The sequence below is a fragment of the Triturus cristatus genome, chromosome 6 (assembly GCF_964204655.1).
Source record: "Triturus cristatus chromosome 6, aTriCri1.1, whole genome shotgun sequence".
NCBI classification, from domain to species: Eukaryota; Metazoa; Chordata; class Amphibia; order Caudata; family Salamandridae; genus Triturus; species Triturus cristatus.
In genome coordinates this window covers 1,115,923,246-1,115,945,868 of record NC_140589.1, presented here as the reverse complement: position 1 = coordinate 1,115,945,868, position 22,623 = coordinate 1,115,923,246, and the positions used below count along the sequence as shown (strand labels likewise).

Here is a 22,623-nt window from a genome sequence, read left to right as displayed (position 1 = left end):
AGGATTGAGTTGGTTCATAAAATCTCCCTGGGGTGGTCTCATCCAAATTCTTGGTTACAGTACGTTTCCTGGTCACAAGATTCTAGTCTTCCTTCGTACTATGGGGGTTACATCACCAGATGATGCAACATCAGTCCCTTCTTCACACCTACCACAATTTCAGGGACCTTTGATCTGCCCTTCACCTTTAGACACACATGTCCTAGCATCCTTCCTCTCAGCCTGACGCCTGCTTTTCCCAGCTTCCAGTTGGGCTCTGGCAGCCTCCACACAATGCTTAAGGGAGGGGAAGGGGTCACCACGCAGTTCTCTGTTGGCCTGAGCCTCATCATCCAACCTCCCATCAATGCATCTTTTACCTCAGGCCCTCATGCTCTTCAGCAACCAAGAGCATATGGCAGGCTGCCCTAGTTACGTCATATTCAATTTCTGCAACGTGTATTATATTATCTGCCACACTCGTACCCTGGCCTTCCCTACAAAAGCCAAACAACAGCTGGCCCACTGAATGCGGAGATAGAACTACAGCCCTGTGCATGACAGTGGTTCCCCTGCTTCATCATCTTTTCACCATACTGTTCAATACTGCACCAGTCATGTAAAGAAGGAAATGTATTGAGCCTCCCATGTCTTAGACCTAGGGATGTTAAGTGCGAAACGCCTGATAACCAAAAAGTGGGAAAAATCAGACCCCTTCCCCCCCCCCCCCCGTAAAAACAACATGGAGTCAATCACTCTTAGTATGGGCAGAGGGCAGAGCGCTCCACGTAGAAGACTTCCGTGGCCTTTGGACAGTACCTATTGCCGCACGGTGGGAGACCCTACTGCAGGAATTTCACAGATCATTGGAGGGAGGGTCGGGAACTTAAGACACTGCCCCCCTAATGGGTGCCATCCCCGCTAAGGGGCCGCAGACCGTGTCTTCCGTTTGAGGTGTGGCAAACCTACATTGCTGCCTCATCCGTTCCTCCATGGGCCCTTTGCATTTCTGCGCCCTCTGGGCTATGGGACGTTGCGGCATGTGGGGGGCGGGGGGCACAACTAGGATGAGCCTAGCTGGAAAAACTTATGCCGTCATGCATACTAAACCCAAACACAAACCAAACATATCATATAAGCAATACATTCACAATACACCATAGCAGAGTTGAATCTCCGCCATCTCGGTATTAGCTCGCCTGTAGGGGAACCTCAGTGACGAGCTGCAGGTGCAGTGTCCCACATAGTATGCACCGGGGTGCTGAGGCGCTGTGTGGGCCTGAGGGGGAGGCCATGGACAACTTATCCCACGCAGTGTAGAGTAACCTCACTAGCATGCTCAGAAGTTTAGTTTAGATTTTTCACGTTTAAATCTGTTGCATAATTGTCTAATTGATGAAATACACAAATGTACGACCTATTTGAATTCACACATACTCTTTAGACAACCCTGATGCAATGGGACATTGCTAGATTACATTTATCAGCGAGACAATATGTCTAACTATCGTATAGAGTGTATCATATCTGTCCATCATTTGTAAAGTAAAGCAAAATGATAAGTATGTACAATATGTGTAAACGCACCTACCTCTAAAATTCAATAAACAGATGTTTAAAAAAGAAGGATATTTATTGAATCACACCACGTTTGCTGACTATTTAACAGATAGCTCAGCAAGAAAGAATGGAACATTGTACATGGTCACTGAGGACATTTTCTCAGAGTGTGCAGTAACCACCAACTGTGAATTTAATTTCACAAGAGTACAGCAAGAGTCATGCACTATGTTAGAATTACCCTTTGGAAAATATTATATAGAATGATGACTAAACCCAGATCATCCTAAGGCAATCTATAAAATATCTGCACTCAGTAAAAAGAGGTAAGCACAAAGCAGTTCATTCTTACGCCATATCATTCTTCTTTCTGAGTGAGCAACTTGAGATTGTTGGTTGTGCGAATGTCACAGAACAAACCCTTAGGTGGATTTAGAGAATAACTATTATATTTATTGAAGAACAAATATAAAAACATTTTACAGACACATATACATTAGGTTCCGACACACGCTAATTTCAAGGGGTGTTGTGTGTATTGGCTCTCAAAACCACAACTGTAATCAAATACAAACAAAAACAAAACGCTAATAGGGAACTCGAGTTACAGTGGGAATACTTAATTCATAACATATTTCCCACAGACCCGCCTATTCTTTGCTACTATATTGCCTACCTATGTGGTCCCTCAATGATCTATTATTGAATCATATGCTACAAACTTGTCCTCACTGGCATGCATGTTCTCCTGGTTTAAAAGCAGATAGGGGTTAGCAGAGAGAGCAGTGCATAGCAATACCTGAAAGATGAAGCCTCTGCACCTGTAGACTCCATGCTTCCAGCATAAATACATGACCTCTAAGTGGGTAATCCTTCCCGCACCTACTTTCTCTACTATTGGGCACCATTCAATTGTGCAACAATGCAACACTTATATGCTTATTGAACAACCTGGACGGTACATGCATATTTCACCACAGCACAATGAAGACCAGTGCAGTTACGCTGATCTTTTTACCTTAACATATAGTCGAATTCCTACTTATCCCAGTCCCTAGGTTCATTGCTTTATGTACACTCCTTACACCATTCCTAAAACATGATTCAGAAACATGCAGCACAACTCGGGCTCTTTAAAGCTTAGGCATTACCACTATGCGTATCATCTTTGCTACAGTATTGTGGCCCAATGTGTGAGGGTATTTCATTGCATGGTATGTGGTTCCCTGCAGGATTGGAAAATGAACTTCACAGAAATATCCTTATTTCCGATCTCTTCAGACTGGCAGGCATCTTACCTGCCAACACGTAGGTACTGGAACTCATGAGGGGATCCCATTTAGTTTTAAGTAAAATTCAGATAACCTACTTTCCAGGGGCATTAATTGCTCCTGAAAGCTGCCAAGCAGTATGGTGTTAAAAGGTGCTTCACTGCATAGGCAAAAGTATTCCACACACTCTATTTCCATGTTGCAGAACATGCTTGAAAGGAGACAACACTGCAGAGAAGGACTGCATCAGGATCTTCTAACCATTCAGGGTGATGACAGTAGTCTGGGAAGTAGGTTAATACGAAAACGAGTGCTGTGGAGAACCAGTCCCTGCCTCTCAGAATGCTAGAAAGGAATATAACTGTGCTCTCTGGATACACGTGTGCTGAGTTTTATCCAGGTTTTCTATTTTAAGTTGCACATTAATGGAAAATCAATAGGTCTCCTATTGTTGAAGTGCAAAAGAGAAAACAAGCCCCAGAGATTCCTAGCAAGGGCCGCGTGTCGAATCCTTCAGTATCTTGGCCACCCAGGATTGCAGACGACAGAGTCTCATTGAATTTGTGGTTAAAAAACATTTCAAGATTCCCAAGCCACTATGCTTGATCCCTCGACATAAAATGCCTTCAGATATGATGCCTTTAATTCTCTATGTCTACCTCCGCACTCACTCACTTAGCAGAAAATTATTTTCAAGGAACAAAACGAGCTAGGAAAGACCGTGGTGTCAGATTATTCTCTATACTATACCATCTCCTGGGATTTAATGAGGATTTTCCAAAGATACTGAGGGTTGTGTCCTTGGTGCCTAGTCTAGCAGGTAGCATGACTGGTTACAGAGAAGGCTTCATCCACAAATCCAATGAATACAAAATATGGAGAAATCTTTGAAGACAGCGTATTTTTCTGCTATCTAACCCCCTCTCAGCCACCGCTCTGAAATGTTTAGGGTGAAGTCCAAGGCTGAAAACGATGCAGAAACAGCTACAACTAGTATTGGACACTGCATCTAGTGGCAGGGGTTGTCTAATGCAGCAATGGTGATTGCTGCCAGGAAACCACATTGGCTACACTTATGGGAAGGGGCTATGGCACATAATGTGGAGCCCCTAAACCTACAATGTCTGGGGCAAAAATTGTTGGGGAAGGTTTGGGAAAGCAGAGCAGCGAGAAGCAGGGAATATTCGGTTAACTTGGCATGTTAGTTGAAAGTTTCTAGCATCAGGATGCAGAAGTCTGCTCCGGCAGTCAAAGGCCTGTCTCCGGTGCTTCTCTGCTCTGCCTACCAATTATCAGAAGAAGGGAGAGACCTACAGGCTGACTGGAAGAGGAAGTGTCTCTACCACTCCAGTCAAATCACAAACAGGTCTATGCTCGATACTTTCTGCCGGACCCAGTCAGCTATCCAGATACAGTCATTCTTTCTTCACTTAGGGTAAGCTGTATGCATTCATCCTCGCAAGTACATAACTTAGGTACCACAAGGTCAGTTTGCTTGGCAGGTGGCATCTCCTAACTGGAGAAGGGTTGGCACCCTTTAAAGCCTCCTGCACATAAAGCCAATAATACCTTTTTGCTGAAACGCAAGTCCTTCAAAGTTTCTCTTTACCAACTCTGAGAATGCATCATGATCACAACGGGACAAAGGGACAAACAATTTCTTTTGGTGAGCATGCCAACTGATGTGAATTGAGCTAAGCAGACTCAGATCTGAAAAATTGGAAAGTATGCAGTCCCAAAGGTAAACCAACAGAGACTGCCTCCCTCACGGAGTAGGGAAATCAGGCCAAATCTATATATAGTATTGCCTTTTCACCTTACAAGTGGTATTTGGCGGGTCTAGGATGGGTAAAAGAAGTTGTGAGTTTTTTATGTAGATACACAAGGGCAGTCTGTCACTAGGAAAGCACATTGTCACATTGTGTTGTGATCAAGTGGATTGAGTGCATCATAGGAAATGTAGATTGAGTGCTTGATCGAAAATGATTACATGGGAGGCATGGGAGGAGCTATCTATCCCACAGTCAGGGCCAGCTCCAGTGACCTAAAAGCATGGGAAAGCAGAGGCAACTTTTCCCTAGCTCAACATTTCAACTGGGAAATCCTCTTCAACAAGTTTCTAATCAGTATTTTAGTCTGCAGTTTTGCAACCTAACTTGTCCGAACAGCCTAATTCCCCCACACTGAAAAAACAGCAGCAAAGATATATGTGCAACTAGGGTACAACCTTCCTTGCAAAATTCCAGAACAAGTCTTAATATTAGTAGCAAACTGGAGGAACAAATGCTCAGCAGCTGTTACATGCACAATCAGGGGAAAAGGATGATAGGATGTATTTTCTTAATTGTCTCCCTGTTGCAAATTGGTGTGTACAACAGCATGACACCATGGAATGATGGACTTTTCACTGAGCGGCAGCAGATGAGCTGCATTTGCGATGCCAACACACTCTCCACGCACATTTCTTTAAGGTGCATTTGAAGCAAATACTTGCCATGTCCAATTATGGATAGAATACAGTTACAGAATTCCAAGAGTGCCACAAGTGGATGAGTGATCATCTAAAGCAGAGCTTCAGATGGTTCTGTGCTTCATGTACCAAATTAGGAATAAGTAATGCCCACTGGAGGGACTGTGTCAAACTGAAATGATAGTTTTGGGGTTGTAAACCTGAGGCCACCTGTTGTGCTCTTACAGGTTAAGGGGAACTAAAATGAGAGTTTCAAAAGGACCCTCTTCACTGTTGTGGATCACAGACTATTGCTGAAATGAATGACCTACTTGGCAGCTGCAATTTCATTTCAGTAAAGTGTCTCGGAGGATCAAGGGACATTCTAAAGTCAGAAGTTAGGTGAAGAGTTTTCTTCTGCTTTAATCATACATAGCATTACAAACATTTCCCCTGCTGGAAGGTCCCTTGCTATTTTACCCAAGAACGTGCCAAAATGTCACTGCTTCAAAAAGAGATTCAGAATTTTCGGATTTACAAACTGCCAAAATCATTGTGACCATCGCATTCCTGGAACAAGCCTTTTTATATGTCAACATTCATAGTAATAGATAAGGAAACAATCAAATTATATCAAATCAGTTATTTGGTTGAAATGCCATGGTGAGGGACTCTTCAAAGGTTCAACATAAGAAATACCCAAAAGTCAATTCGATATGATTGCTGTCAAGTCTTGTCACTTAAAATTTCTTCTGAGTAATTTTCGCCTACTTGTAGAGTATGGGTAGACAGGCTGATAAACTAATGAAAAGTCAACTCTTGTGAATACTGAGAGACGTCACTCTACTTATATCATGATGGAATTACATTACAAAATGCATACATTCTGGATTTAAAATACATCTTATTTATGAAATGAAATGAAAAGCATCTATTAAGCACATGCTGCTGCCCGAGGACGTTTTATCACTGTGAGAAGAGCTTGTAGCAAAACAATTGACAAATACACACATGCTTTTTAGTTACCAGGTAGACATCTAAATAATATTAGGATTTAAATAAATGCAAAAAATAATGTCAATGCAAAGGTTTAAAAAAAATTGCTGTGAGAAATACCCCAAATAAAATATTATGTTTTTGTTGGGTTTGTTAAAGAGGTTCATTACTTGTGGTTTAATTTAAAAACTACAATATTATGGGTATGTTGTTTAGGCATTATATGTGAATACATATGGTATTATACAAATGAATACGTTTTGATAATTAACATATTGCTTCGTTGGTGCAGCCAGAAGAGAGGCAACTTTTATATATAACAGAATTATAATATGTAGCACTTGCTTCATTTTGGTGATTATGCAACATTTTATAAATGATGTAAAATCAAGTGACTAAGTCCAGAAACGTATGGAAACTTTACAAACGTTCAGGAAGGCTTGAACCCAAGAATAAATATCAGAGAAAATATTGCTGAAATGATTAACACAGTCTTAGGGTTTGAACTGCTTCAAGAATTTGATCTGTTTAATTCATTCAAACTCTGGGGGTATTAGCTTCTCTGAAGCACTTTTATGAAAAGACTTCTGCAGATGTCCAAGCACTGCTCTTTACAGAACTATGGTTGTAGACTCCGGTACTAATGCCAGTATGTCAGTGGGAAGAACAGGCAGCAACCAACGAAGATCACCGAGTACCTCATGATAAAGGCCACATGCTTTCAGCTAAACCAGAAACTTGAAGGCATATAACGATGTGTGTAGGCTCAATTGTTAAGATTTTTAATGCAAGGTTTGATATTTGCAGCCACAGGGATGTGTTTCGGAATTTTCCCTAACATATTAACTGGATTTGCAATAACATGCTACTGGTTAGATTCACAAAGAAGTGGTGGTGAGTTTGGATTACTGGAAAGATGTTATGCCCATTGTAGGGGGTTCCAAAATCCCGTATGAAGTTGGTTAATTAAAAGTCCAGTGAGGACAAAAACGTGCGGTCAAATACTGAAGCAGACAACTACAGCGCTGGACTAATGCATGCATGCTAATGGTACCCTGTAGACTTCGTTTGGCTAGAATTCTATTTAAAGAATGGTCAAATAATTTATATTTCTACATTTGAGTGTTTTACATATCTATGGGATTCTTATTGTTTCCCTGTTTACGTTACATTTTTGCCTTTATTTACTAGACTCTGCCGATAACATCTGCTTTATAATGGACGCTGGCTAGGGGTTGATTTATCGAACTCTAAATGAACACGAGGTGTGAGTTGGGGTGTTTAATTAGGATGTTTTTCCTTCAGTACCCAATCTGTGCCAAGGATAGTCCCTCTCCATTGTTTTTTAAGGCACACTTTCCGAAGGTAGTTTTCCCAGGTAAGCAATTCAGTCCATCTTTCAGAAATGATGCCCATGAACTGACAGAGTTATGTTCAAAAATTGATTTCCTTCTGACTACCTCGACAAATGATTCAAAATAATCAACCAGACCTTTAATTGTTATTATTGAACAGCTGAGTTTATGGAGATCAACATTTTCATAGGCTTCTCTTCCACACCTGTACTCTGTTGCAGGAAACTATTTTTGTATTAGTGGTTATTAGTCTATCCCAAGCAATCCCAAATTGGCTGCTGTCTCCAAGTCTGCTTTACGTGGTCAAATGTCTCTTTTGCACCAATTTAGTGCAGAGATATGCCAGTGTTAAAGTTTCTTAATGCAGTTGTGCTATTTTATACTTCTGTTGCTTATTTCTGTATCTTTTTTTTTTGCAGAGTTTTATATAGCGCGAACTTGACCCAAATTCAATCAGGTATCAGAGCGCTTTACATAGCACCAGTTACGTTACATGAGGACACATTGATTTTTTTTTCTAAGGCACGGGGAGATTAAATGATTTGCACAGGATGTTTAGCGTGGTTACCGAGAATCGAACCCAGTTCCCCCAGGTCCGAGGGCGAGCGCCTTAGCCGTTAGGCCAACTCCTCTCCCCAGACATCATTAGCAAAATCCTTTTCTACGTTCAATGGAAGATAGTTAAGAGTCTGTCTTTTTGTTCTGTTCAGTGCATATTAACATGTAACAATGGAGTATCCTTCTTCTTTGGCATGAACATGGATTTCATTGCGCCTAGCCAAAGTCATGATTTCGATAAAACCAAGTTGACTTATAGCTGGTACTTTGGTCGACTCCTTTACACAGTTTTTCGTACACATTCTTACACCTTTCCTTGCATTGCTCTCTCATTAAGGTTTTGCTCTTATCTGTGTCTTGGACTTTGTAGATTTCATCCTTTTCTAGTTCATGTGCACAGTACTGGGAGGATCTTTGCAATAAGTTTCTCTGCCTTGGCAAATCGTACTTTCATACACTTTTAAAACCAAGTCCACACTCAAGCAAAACTAGTTAATTGAGATTGCTAACCGGTATCATTAACTGTTTGGAACTTTTCAAATAAACGAGATGAGATGGTCTCTTGATATCCACTTTTAAACTGAAAAATAATAGTTGGGGCAAATAATGGAATTCCTCTGATTATTCCTTAACTGCTGGGGGCCTTTTGATGTTCTGTGAATCCCCATTTGCCACCACTGTTTCATGTGTTATTTGAAAATACCGTATCACAACTTAGAATCTGGAAGGTGTGCGGCTGCCTTTTTGAATATCTATTACTAATTTAATCTCGCAGACTTGCAACTTCGCTTGTGGTCCCCGAATGTAGCACTTCAATAATATAATTTATTAATTTAATCTGTGACTGCATTTTCTGTCAACCCGTTGTCGAATTTTATTCTGCTTAATTTGGTCCTTAGTTTCAACACATTTATACAAGTGAGAAAAACTTTATTCTGACCTGTATAATCTCATAATCACGATCTGTAGGTAGAGGGTGGACAGAGGCGTTAGAGTGTCTGTATCAAAAAACTATCGGTGTTCGAAATCGGCTATGTTGAGGATTTATCAATCAATAAAACCAATCAATCAAACATTTGTAAAGCACGCTACTCACCCGTGAGGGTCTCAAGGCGCTAGAGGGGGTGGGGGATGACGCAGCTACTGATCGAACAACCAGGTCTTGAGATGTCTCCTGAAGGTCAGCAGGTCCTGGGTCGGTCACAGGTGGATGGGGAGGGTGTTCCATGTCTTGGCGGCGAGGTGGGAGAATGACCTGCCGCCGGTGGTAGTTCGGCGGATGCGTGGGACGGTGGCGAGGGCGAGGTCAGCGGAGCAAAGCTGGCGGTTCGGGGTGTAGAAGGTGAGTCGTTAATTGAGGTAGGCTGGTCTGGCGTTGTGGAGAGCTTTGTGAGCGTGGGTGAGGAGCTTTAAGGTGATCCTCTTGTTGACCACTGGCCAGTGCAGGTCTCTCAGGTGGGTGGTGATGTGGCTGTGGCGAGGGATTCCGAGGATGAGGCGTGCGGAGGCGTTTTGTATGCGTTGGAGTCGTTCCTGAAGTTTGGTTGTGGTTCCCGCGTAGAGGGCGTTGCCGTAGTCCAGCCTGCTGCTGACAAGGGCTTGGGTGCCCGTCCTTCTGGTTTCGGTGGGGCTCCATCTGTAGATCTTGCGGAGCATGCGGAGGGTGTTGAAGGAGGAGGAGGAGGAAACAGTGCTGACTTGCTGGGTCATAGAGGGCGTTGAGTCCAGGATGAACCCCAGGTTGCGTGCGTGGTTGGTGGGTGTCGGGGCAGTTCCCAACGTGGTCGGCCACCAGGAGTCATCCCATGTGCGGGGGTGGAGCCGAGGATGAGGACCTCCGTTTTGTCAGAGTTCAGTTTCAGATGGCAGGTCTTCATCCACTCTACGACGGCATTCATTCCCTTGTGAAGGTTGGATTTGGCGGTGGCTGGGTCCTTGGTGAGGGAGAGGATCAGCTCGGTGTCGTCGGCGTATGCGATGATATTGAGGTGGTGCGCTCGGACAATGTCGGCGAGCGGAGCCATGTAGATAGATGTTGAAAAGGGTCGGGCTAAGGGACGATCCTTGGGGTACGCAGCAGGTGATCGTGGTGGCTTCGGATCGGAATGTGGGAGGCGGACTCTCTGGGTTCTGCTGGTGAGGAAGGAGGTGATCCAGTTCAGGGTTTTGTCATGGATCCCTGCCTCGTGGAGGCATGTGCGCAGGGTGTGGTGGCAGACTGTGTTGAAGGCAGCCAAGAGGTCTAGGAGGATGAGGGCCGCTGTTTCGCTGTTGTCCAGCAGGGTCCTGATGTCGTCGGTGGCGGTGGTGAGGGCGGTTTCGGTGCTGTGGATGCTGCGGAAGTTGGATTGGGAGGAGTCCAGGATGTGGTTCTCCTCCAGGAAGGGGGTCAGTTGTTGGTTTGCGGTCTTCTCAATGACTTTCTCCGGGAAAGGGAGCAGGGAGATGGGCCGAAAGTTCTTGAGGTTCTTTGGGTCCGCTTTGTGCTTTTTGAGTAGGGCGTTGATTTCGGCATATTTCCAGCTCTCCGGGAAGGTGGCGGTTTCAAAGGAGCTGTTGATGATCTTACAGAGTTGGGGTGCGATGATGGAGCTTGCTTTGTTGAAGATGTTGTGGGTGCAGGGGTCATGATTTTGATGGTGTCTTTGTCGTTGACGTTGTTCCAGGAGAGCAGGCGGTCGGTGTCTTTGGAGGATGTTGAGGGGGTGACTGTCGTCGGTTTCTGGGTGTCGAAGCTGTCGTGGATGTCTGCGATCTTGCGGTGGAAGAAGGTGGCCAGGGAGTTGCAGAGTTCTTGCGACAGCGGGATGCCGTTGGAGCTAGAGTGGGGAGGCGAGTTCTTTCACGATGCTGAAGAGCTCTTTTCTGTTGTGTGTGTTGTTGTGGATGCGTTCTCGGAAGAAGGTCCTTTTGGTGGATCGGATGAGGTGGTGGTACTTGCGTCTGGCGTCCTTGAGGGCCGCGTGGTTGTCTGGTGTCTGGTCCTGGCGCCACTGCTTCTCGAGCCTTCGGCAGGTTTGTTTGGAAGTCTGGAGGTCAGCGTCGAACCAGATGGCTCTTGTGTCGGTGCGCCTTGTTGAGGGTCTCCTGAGCGTGGCGAGGGTGTTGGCGCAGTTGTCGATCCATTGTCTGAAGTTGTGGGTTGCTGTGTTTGTGTCTGTGGGCTCGGATGGAGGGTCTCGGGCGAGGGTAGTGAGGAGCTGGTCTTCTATGACTTTGTTCCAGCTGCGGTGTGGGATTCATTGCAGATGGCTGTGCGCGGTGTGTTTCTCGAAGGAGAAGTGGATGCAGTGGTGGTCGGTCCAGTGGAGTTCGGTGGTGTGGCAGAAGGTGACATGGTTGGTGGCGCGGAAAATGGGGTCGAGCGTGTGTCCGGTGGAGTGGGTGGGAGTTGTGACGAACTGTTTGAGTCAGAGGTTGGCGAGGTTGTCGATCAAGGTTGTGGAGTTGCTGTTGTTGGCGTTCTCGAGGTGGAAGTTCAGGTTTCCAAGGAGGATGTAGTATGTGGAGGCGAGGGCAGTGTGCTGATGAGGTTGGCGATGGAGTCGCTAAACAGTGGGTGGGGGCCTGGGGGTCTGTAGACAATGGTTCCTCTGAGGGTGGTGTTGTGATCGGCGTGGATCTGGAAGTGTAGGTGTTCGGCCATGCTGATGGAGTCTTCGGTGTTGGTCGAAATTCTGATGGTGTTCCTGTGGACGATGGAGATTCCTCCTCCCGGTTTGTTGTTGTTTCGGTCCCTGCGGGTGATCTTGTAGCCTTCCGGGGTGGCTATGTCTGGCTCTGACGGTTGAAGGTATTTACGTAAGTGGCCAACTGTCTGGAGGCCTCTTGGGAGTTTATAGTTGCTCCCGAAGCAAAAGCAGCTCCATAACCTCACCCAAAATTAATGCACCAGTTTTTAATATCTGTGGCTAAATCATATTTTGTTCTTTTGCCCATAATACGTACAGAACGTTCTTGGAATTTTTCTTAACCTAATCGGTTATTTCCTTTACCAGGGTCTTCATGTCTTTTTAACAACTGCTGCAGAAATTGATGTGTTTTATTGGTGGCAATGAGAAAATGGTATTCTAGTAACCATGATCTTGGTTTGCTTAATGACCTCAATCTTTTCTACTAATTATGATATTTGTATTAACCCGGTGTGGTTTTGGAGTTTAACATTTTCCACCTTTAGGTTCATCATTGTATTTTCAATGTTGCATTTCCAAGGAGAAGGGCTTTCCTTCTTCCTTCACTTATTTTTGAGTTTCTCTATGTTAAAGAACCTTTCTCACAAAGCCATAGGATGGCTAATTCTAGAACCTGTTTAATCATGGCTCGTTATAAAGGTAAGAACATGTTACTTACTGCAGTATTTCCCAATCTGAAGGGTCTAAGAGCCACAATGTGTGAAAGAAAAATCCCAAGATAAACAGAAGTGTACCCTAGCACTTCCGAAAGGACAATATTGATTTTATTATGAAAATTAAGATATTCTTACTCACTCACCCAGCCTCTGTTTATTTAAATGGATAGATAGCAAATACCCAAGCATAAGAAGCGTGCAACAATTGGAGCGGGCCTCCGTAATGGTGCTTCCTACCGAAGGTTGGTGGAAGTGATCTCTTAAATCAGAGCATAATAAGTAATAGCCCAGCATTACATAGCAATTTATTACAGTTGTGTTTTTAAATGCCGATAAAAATTACCAGGTTCAAATGTCCATGAAAACTACCCACAATAGGGACAACAGTATAGCCTAGGAATCTTTTATGCAGCAAATAATTATTTCTCAACTGGGCTCTTGATCAACTGTTTCTAGGGTTAGGGTTGCCAGTGGTGTTCTGGACCCCAGAAAAGGTGTGAAAGGCCTTTATGCAATTCAGATCAAACCTCAAAACTCTTCCAATATCTAGGTTCAGGAAGCATCCTTTTGCCCTCTTAAGTAAGAAAATAATAAGGCGCTTGTGACTGAACAGCTTTGTCGTTGAAGAGAAACATACTCCTTTGTAATATTTCTCTAAAGGGGTGGGTATGTGCTTAGGTCTTTGGAGGCCAATACCACAGGAATCTTCCTTCCCCTAACTGGCAATGAGTGGAGAGCGAATTAGGAAAGGTTAGGACCGATGACCCAAGACTGTAACTAGGAATGTACTTTGTGAAGGGGACCACAGTACAACTGAAGTCATATTAGCCTGCTAGGTCTGTAGTCTAGGAAAGAAACTTGACTACTTCCCTTAAGCTTCTTCGAAGCTCTCGCTAATTAATCAAAAGATATCTTTTCACAATGTCATTTTTGGGACCCTTTGACTGGAACTAACTGACTGCATGGCAAACTGAAGTATGAGTATGGTGATAGTAGGTTACCGTCTCTTGTATTTTCTTTCAGGGAGGGAATCAGGCTGCATAAAAATGAGTTCCTAGTATTTCCTGTGTGCTGGGTCCCTGCCCAAGTCTTCTCAAGGTGAAAAGGTATGGTGACATCAGTGTGAAAGGGATACACAAAGCAGGTGTAGGTGAAGTGAGGGGTGCCCAAACAGGGGAGGGGGTACTTTGACAAAAGGGACATACATCTCTGTCCCACAAGTCCTTCACATTTGTGCTATAAAATAGGGTGTTTGAGTATGGGAATTTGATCTTCTGCGCATCGAAGAAAAGCCCATGAAAAGTATTACTCTAGGTACTTAGAGTGTGTTTTTTAAAACATCATGCCCTTTGAAACTGGCTGTACAAGCAGAGGAAACGGGTAGCAGGAGGTATATGGGTTTAGGGCTTACCAACAGAGGGTAAATCTAGCCCGACATTTGGGCTATTATTTTTTAAAACGCCACTTTACTGTGCTCTGCTTCCATCTGCGTGGCGATGGACATCACACACTGTGAAGAATAATGGTGGGTAGGCCTTAGAGTACCTCTAGCAAGTAAAACATTTATTAATCTGTTACTAATTAGCATGGGTGCTTCCGATTTTAACAGACAGTCGTACTCGGTGATCTACAAGAACGTTTCCATTTTAAGAGAATTATGTCCTCTGTGATATGTTCTTACTCAAAGATTGATTTTTAATACAAGACTTATTTTTTCAGTTGGGAATCTATATCTTGTGTCTATGCAACATCAAAGGTCATATTTTGTGATAGTACATAATTACTATGGAATGCCTGTTCAGCTAAATCTTTCTGCTGCCAAGCTATACAGGAACATAATACATATTTGTTTCTCTTTGTGATGGAATTATTTACACCTGCGGTAAACCAGGTATAAAATCAGTTCAAATGGGCAAGCCACTGACTGTGCTAATTCTAGAGGAATGTTATGCGATGTGCGTTAGTGCCACTTCCCTCTGGTTGTGAGGTTCGTTCCCTGTTGTCTTGTTTGCTACTCAGTCAAAATGCAGAGATTGCAGTACGTCCTGTTAGTATTGTTTACTATTTTTTTTAGGTATGATCCAGGTTTTCGTTACAAGCATACATCCTCTCCGAGTTAGTGTCTTCTTTTCCGATGTTGATTCAGATCACTTTTTGAAGTGAAGTTTTTTTCACATTCAACACATGTGTACGGCTTTTCTCCAGTATGAATTCTTATGTGTCCATTAAGATTATCTTTCCGATTAAATCTTTTAGGGCAGAAAGGACAGGGATATGGTTTTTCACCAGTATGTGTTCTATAGTGCGTGATCAAATGGCCCTTTCGAAAGAAGCTTTTATCACAAACAGTACATGCATAGGGTCTCGCTGCTGAACGTGCTCCTGGATGTCTACTGAAGTCCCTCTCCAGAATGTAACTTCTCTCAAACTGATCATCTGTGCACGATGCGTGATTCTGCTGAGCGTCTTGAATACCATTAAGAAAAGCTGAAGTCCTTAAGTTTTCTTCATATTCGTTATATTTTTTTGATATCTTTATTCTCGATCGTCCCTGCTGTAAACCGTAATGCTCTGCGTTATTGAAACCATGTTCACTTTGAATAGGTTTCTTTCCGCTTATTTCTTGATAGCGTTCCGACCATTGTTGACTTCTAGAATTTGTCACCCTAAGAGAGCTATGGAACATCCTAGAATTTGTTTTTTCTGATGAGGTTTTATAGGGTGCTGTAGAGTTCCTGGTGCATTGTTTTGACTCTTCAGCTTTTTTTGGCCGGTTCGTGCTTCCATCACCTGTAGGATTGAAAGAAGAGTCAGTCATGTCAATACAAAATATGCTTACAAGAAAGAAACAGTACTTAATCCCGCAATATTAGTCAATGTACATGTGTGTAAAAGCATTACATTCTGAAGCAGTATGAGGTGAAACAAGGATATATTCTATTCTAGCCGATTTGTATAGCGTGTGGCTACTCAATGGGCCTCCCAGAACTGAACACCAACAGGGTTCTGATCCATCACAGAAAGAATTCAGTTTCACGTAAAGAATTACGAGCGTGTCAGATATAACACCAAGGACCTGATTTACAATTTGATGAATACTCCAATTTCTGGATGAAAACGCTTAATTAATCTTGAGGAGAGTCAATGGGCTGCATTTCCTTCTGGGTACCATACAGATTACGGGAGAAACTCTTGGCAAGGGATTCCCCAATAGATTTGCCTTTGTTGGGTAGAAGTTGTAGGATTTCCCTCTACGTCCTTGTTTTATTGTACATGTTTATCATATACAAATACCAAAAGATTTATTTATTTTGGAAATGTTTACCTTGTTCGGTGAGTATCACAACGCGTTGCATTCGGAAATATCAACCCTGGTTGTAATAGCGGGAATTCTTTCCTTGACAAGTGTTTGACCAGCAGAGACATTTTCAACCTCCTTAACAACATAGGGCCATATTATCAAGGAAAGGCGATAACATTATTGCCGCTTCAGCGGCAGGAAACTGCCGCTAAAGCGGCGATAATGGGCTTGATAATATGCCCTTATGAATTCCCATAGAAGCCCCGGTTCTGGTGTGAACCTGGGCTTCTATGGGAATTCACAAGGGCATATTATCAAGCCCATTATCGCCGCTTTAGCGGCAGTTTCCTGCCGCTAAAGCAGCGATAATGTTATCGCCGCTCCTTGATAATATGGCCCATAGTTGGGAGCATTTTTATCAAGAAAGTGCTGCACTGGGCTTGCTCAGAACAACAGTATTATCTGAACTGTCATGCAAAAAGTACAGTCTTGTAAGCAATACCTTCAAGAGAAACTTTGTGCTGAGTAGCTTGCTTTAAGGAAACAGGGAATTAGTTGTATGGTCTGCACAAGTAATAGGTCCACAATCCTCCCCTTCACTGGGAATCAAACACCCCATTGTAGCACCTGACTCTCTCAGGGTGCCGAAGCAGAGTAGTAGAAGACCTACTCAGGAGAGGTGGTGTGGGCTAGTAATCATCATTCACTGGAATGCAATAATAACAATAAAGAACTGTCCAGTCTGTGCTTTTTCTTTAGAAAAGAAAAAGGTACATTTATTACACATGCACTACTTAACACAAACATAATTTACAAATACACTTTGTTATATTCCCGGGTTAGGATCATGCAGCTAAGCAGCTTATTTCTTACATTGTCCTCACAATACAATTTCAGCCATGAACGTTTGCACATATTTGGGTGTACGACAATGCTGAATTAGTTTCCCTGAAACTAAACTTGCTTACACATCTAGCTTCGCACAACATGATCACGATGCCCTGAACATCATGTACAAGGTCTCTTTTCGCACAATGTACAAATGTCCTTTCTATTTCCTTCCACAAGGCGACAGGGCTACCTACATATTCATAACATCACACATCGATACGCACATCGCCAGGCTGCTTTCTATTATAAAAGATGAGCATCCCGATAGATTGGTAGAGGAGGCACTTCAGCGGACACTGAGGGTCCCTGCATGCTGAGAATTCACCACGCAGCGGTCTCGCATCTCATGAGGGGTATCCAGTTTGTGACCAAGACGGGGTCCTTCATTCTATCCCATCAGGTAATGGGGTTAGATCCTCCCTTGGGGAGATTCTTTGCTCCACACCTACACACATTCTAGGTTCACTTTGAGTAGGGTTTCCATAGTAGGAGTATTCCAGATTACTGCCTTGTTTTATATGCCTGCATATATACACACTTTTAGCACCGTGGTAGAACTATATCTACTATTTACGCTTATGGTGCTTGTAATTAGGCAAATTTTGAAGCCATGCATGGCTCATTAGATGGAAAATCCAGTCCGGAATGCTGCGGCCCCCAGTGGCATGAAGATCGTGAGTGGTTGTTGCAGGGCATTCTGGCTGGTACTCCCAGGTCTCATATATTGGTTTTGCACTCGCACTTTATCGCTTTTAGCCCCACTAAGTTTCTGTCGTTAGGAGGGATGGAAATGCTAATTATGGCCTGTAATAAGGACCAATGTGAAGTAGTATTAGCCCAGACAGCACTCTCATTTTTAACTTGTTTTTTAAGCATGTTTTTATTGTCATGTTGTATTAGTAGCTTTATTGTCTATTTGTCGATTTGTATACTGTGTCCTGGCTGACGTCGGACACTGGATGGGCTGCTTCCATATATCTATTATTCCTATTGTACTGTCACTTGTATGGCTCACTTTTTAATCATTACGGTGTTTTTATAGCTTTTATGACATGTACTGTCAAAATAAAGCTTATACATCAATTACTGCTCTGTCTACTAATCATTGCAGCACATGTATTTTATACAAGAATAACGTTAGTTCAATAAACCTATTGTAAACGCTACACTATGTATTCTCTGTATACTTCTCTGAGAACAAATAAGCATGAGTGACTGAGCAAAAGGTTCTGTACTGTTTCCACGATGCCTGAGGGATCAGGGTTGTCATGTTCAGTGGTTGCCAGAAACCATTCGCTCCTTGATAAGGTCAGGAGGGCTTACAGTGGCACTGTGAGCTAGCTGGTCTATAGGCCAACAAATCCTACAGGGGTGTCTGGAATCAGTCTATACACCAAGCCCCTAGTTTATGTTGTCCAACAAACGTGCAGGTCTTACAGATTAGTAGTAACTACACGACAACATAAGACTAGTGGAAATACTTGTAACAGTTTATTTGACACCTAAAGGGTCACCCCCTGTATCCCACACTCTGTACAATATAGCACAATACCGTATACAAGGGTGTCACTTTAAATTATGTCAAGGTTACCACCTTTAAAGACTAGAATCACATGTACATCATGCCATCACGGACTTCAGTAACCATAATCCATCTGCCATCATTATACTTAATAAAGTATTGCAACAAAGTGCACACATTATAATTAATAAAACACTGCAGCCTTTCAGGAATAATCATTACCGTCAACAATAGCAACACCTTCAAATAAAGAACTGTATAATGATAAAATGTGTCTTTCTTAAATTTAGGCCACAAAACCTGCAGCCATATCACCAACCAACAGAAGTCGCTGTACTCCCAGGCTATACAACCAAAGTTGCAGCCTTTGGAGTGCTTAACTTTAGGAGACCAAACCAGGGGCTCATTATTCCTTTGACCCTGTCAATCTAGGGTCAGTGCCTTTTTGAAACTCACTTTGGGAGGGAGCTGCTGCATTCCTGCAGACCCCTGTCCTCCCACATACTCTTCTGCTCGCTAGTGGTACCCCTGTCATCTGGAGGTCACAACATAAAAGAGAAGTTTGGGCCTGAAACAGTCCCACAGTCATTATGTGGTGCACCCTTGCAGGAGCATGATTTGGAATAAGCGGCTACTGCCACATTCTTTTGATGCTGTTGTGCGGCCTTGCACCATATGGCTTCTTTTTTCCCTTTCTCTTTTTTTATTGGTGGTGGCCAGTCACACCCAGGCACCCCACATGGCTTCTTAATTGGGGGCATCTCTGGGAGCCCACCGATGACTGCCCCGGCTAACTCCCTGCTTGGCCAGCATCTTCCTTTACTGCCTCAGGAGCCGGCAGCGCTCTTCTCCCCTGCATGCTCCATACGGGCAGGGTGTCTCTTTTGTGGTGGCTGCCAGCTCCTCCCAGACACGGTGGGGAAGGTCCAACCACAAGTGGAAGTGCACAGCACCACTTCCCCCTGGATTCTCAATTGTTGGGGGACCAGAGATGGGGTCCCGAGCAACTATCATTCTAATTGGGGAGCGCAACAGCTATTTCCTCTCTGCTAATTGTGTTGGGAGCCTGGAGATTGGGTAGCGGGCCCCTTTCTTCTTTGTTGGGGGAGGGATGCTATGAAGCTCCCCCGTTCCTTTTGCATCGGGAGCCCAAAGACGGGTTCCTGGGCCCTTTTTTTCTTTGGGGTGGCGCAACAACGCTCCCTCATTTCTTTGGTGGTGGGGGGCCCGGAGTTGGGGTCCTGAGCCTCCACATACATAAACTGGACCAGGGGGTTGGGATCCCTAGCCTCCTGAGTGCTGGGAAGATGGCCCCACGCAACCCCCTCCCAGGGATCTTCAATAAGTAATGATGCTTCTCATAGACCCCCAGGAGCTGGTGCATGCCGGAGGTTTTACTGGCCTTGCAGTAGAACTCCACATGCTCCATTTACTCGCTGGATAGGTGCTGGGGTCAAATATCAAATGGAGATCTCGGGCCCCATCGTGCAGATTCTTGCAATCATTGGCTCATTTTGCTCCTGGTGGTGAGCCCTAGGTATTTTTGTTTCACAGGCCTCCTGGCCTCTAAGGAGGCACACTTTACAGAAATCTGGTTCCACTGGCTCCCTACACTTGTCCTTCATCTTGTCCTCTGAAGCTTCTCTCCTCCCGTGTGGGATCAGAAGTACAGTTCTTCACCCAAACTGGTTCTTAGGGGGCGTAAGGGGACCAGTTTTGCTGGCCCTGGTGAGTGGGCCATTGGCCCTGGGGGCCAACTGTAGGCAGAGTCCTTAGTCCAAGAGGGCATCAGGGGGTTTCTCCTTCCAGTTGTCCATGTCTGCCGCTGTCCAGTCCCAATGTCCAGCTTTAACAAAAAGCACTCTTCCCCCTTGTGCAAGATTTTTTAATTGGGTGTGGAAAGTACTAGAAGCCAGGCATCCCTGGTCAATCCTATGGTGCCACATCACCTCTCCACCCCTGTCCCAACCCTCGTGCACAGCATGCTCGGACAATTCAAGATGGTGCCATTGGTCACATCCCCTCTATGGGTATCAGCTCTGGCTCTCACTGACATCACAGCCAGGGCCTTTTCCATCAATACTTTAAAGAGGAGCCCCCTCCTGTGTTTTCACCAGAGGTCTGGGCTCCCTCCTTTGTTCAGTGGGCCTGGGCTGTCCCAACCCTGGTACAGTGTGACAGCTAATTAAGGGATGACGATTTTCTTCCCTACCACCTCCTCAGGAGGTGAGTTAAGCACTGTTAATTGCTCCCTTTGCGTGGGGATGGCTTTGTTCCTTCTGCTGGAGAGCAATGTAATTGTCTTGACCCAGCAGGGCGACAAAAAGCCTGGACTCTGATCTTGAGCTGAGACAGAGAAAAACGACTATTCTGGAAGACTCATAAGGTGTCCATACATCTGTTTGGGAATTGCATATTGCTAATCAATACCTCACTGGACTTTGTAGGCCATAGGTACGTGAAGCTGCACTTTAAGGCAGATCTTCCATGTCTATAATAAAGTGCCACTGCAGACAAAACAATAAACCTCACTGACTTTACCTATGAATGTCCACTAATATTATAAGGCCTACCCTAGGTCAAATTCTAACCCTGCAGACCCCCCCCCCTCCCATGCCAGGCAACCTGGGTGCAGTTACCGCCCTGCGTACAATGGTAGTCTCACATGTGAATCCCTAACATGTGCACATGCATGCGTGTTCACATGTAACCAGCCAAGTGCTCCTTAACCCTGCTGCGTTGTAGCAGTCTCATCTTAAAAGGCAGACAATGGTGGTAAACAAGTGCAGTCCGTTTAATAGGTGATTACCGTGGATGAGACACCAGTTGTGGGGCTCACCCACAGTAAAAAGTCCAAAACCAAGTGATCCAAATGTGAAAATTCTGGACGAATAAAATGGGTAAAATCCATTTTGTTACACTTGCCCAGTATGAAGCACTGCATAGTTTAAAAAATACTCTACTGTGTAAAGCATTTTTATGGTTTTGCCTCTGTGAGGTTTATAATAAGGGTTACCCCATTGCAATGGCATTAGTCCAAATGCATTTGCAGTAGGGAGGGGTGCAAAGTGTGTCTTTAGGGGCTAAAATAGCAATCACTGAAAAAACAAAGGTTAAAGTGACGCTATACTTGGGTAGTACCGTTAACTAAAACTGGTGAATGTCAGTGTTTTTTTTGAGTTTCAAATGTAAACGTTTAACTCGCATTTTCTCCTCACTAAAGCATTATTTTAACCATTGGTTATTTTTCAGTTAAAAAAATTCTATATTCACTGAAAAAAACGAAGTTTAAAGTTATGTTTTAGTAGGGTGAAAATGTAATTAAACTGAAAAGACCCTACTAAAATTCACCACTTATAGTTAATTTAAGTAACTATAGCTCGCACCTTTGGCACTCAGTATTGATCAATTATGTAATTTGAGTTGTCACTTGTGATGTCCTCAATTATGTCATAGAACATGTAATGAGTGCTGTAATAAGTGAGGTCATAAGCAGCGAACTCCAACATCTGAAATTACATAATTGATGACGACACTGCATGGCAGGGTCACAAGGTATAGTTACTTTAGGGTATGAATTATAGTTAGTTGAGATAACTATAAATGGTAAATTTCAGTGGTTTTGTTCGTTTAACACATTATGTTTTAATTTGCATGTTCACCAAAGTAGAATGCCCCTTTAAACTTAGTTTTTCTCCAATGAATATCTAAAGCTTTATTTATGTAAAGTAAGATATTATTTCAATTCCTAATTATAAAGGCATTTTAACCTTTGTTTTTTTTCAGTGAATATATATATCAACAAATTCCATAACTTGAATTCAATCCACAAAGGATAAGGTGCAGACTCCAACAATGCTTTCCAAATCCAATTCAACCAGAATTCAGAAAGAGTGCTTTTTGTTATTTGATGTAAATCAGTTAAGTAGTTTTTGAGCTATTAACGGAAATACAGATTTGTATATCTAGGGATGCAGACCCTCTGCTAATCCAACAGATCTCATGCTGAGATCTAATTGGCTGCCAACACTTCAACCAAAAAGTGTTGGCAGCCATTATGGAACTCGGACTCAGCTGAGTCCCAGAAAAAAGTTTACAATAAAGAAAAGAGGGCAGGATAGGAATACCCTGACCCCCTAGGCCTGATGCTGGGTCCCCCAAGGACCCCGCCTGGGCCAAAAAGCATTTCTTTTTACATTTTCGCCGTGGATTCACGTGAAAATAAATTTAATTAAAAACCAAGTGCAGTCTCCCACGCTTGTTTGTATTGCAGCCCCAGGGGCATATTTATATTTTTTGTTAAGGGAAGGGGCCTCCCTCCCCATGATCAGATATGGACCCTGTCAAACACCACCTCCTTGGGGCCAGATCAATGTGTAAATAGGAGAGGGAC

At 43.6% G+C, this 22,623-nt stretch overlaps 1 protein-coding gene across 3 annotated transcripts in view; it reads right to left on the bottom strand.

Annotated features, from left to right (window-relative positions):
• Window positions 1–1,593: 1,593 nt before the first annotated feature.
• LOC146821046 (uncharacterized) overlaps window positions 1,594–22,623 on the bottom strand; it is a 326,636-nt gene continuing 305,606 nt past the window's right edge. For all 3 annotated transcript variants that reach the window (XM_085611981.1, XM_085611980.1, XM_085611982.1), the window contains one exon: window positions 1,594–15,306. In XM_085611981.1, the coding sequence (XP_085468107.1) occupies window positions 14,633–15,306 (674 nt within the window). In that variant the 3' untranslated portion in view covers window positions 1,594–14,632. The remainder of the gene's footprint in view (window positions 15,307–22,623) is intronic.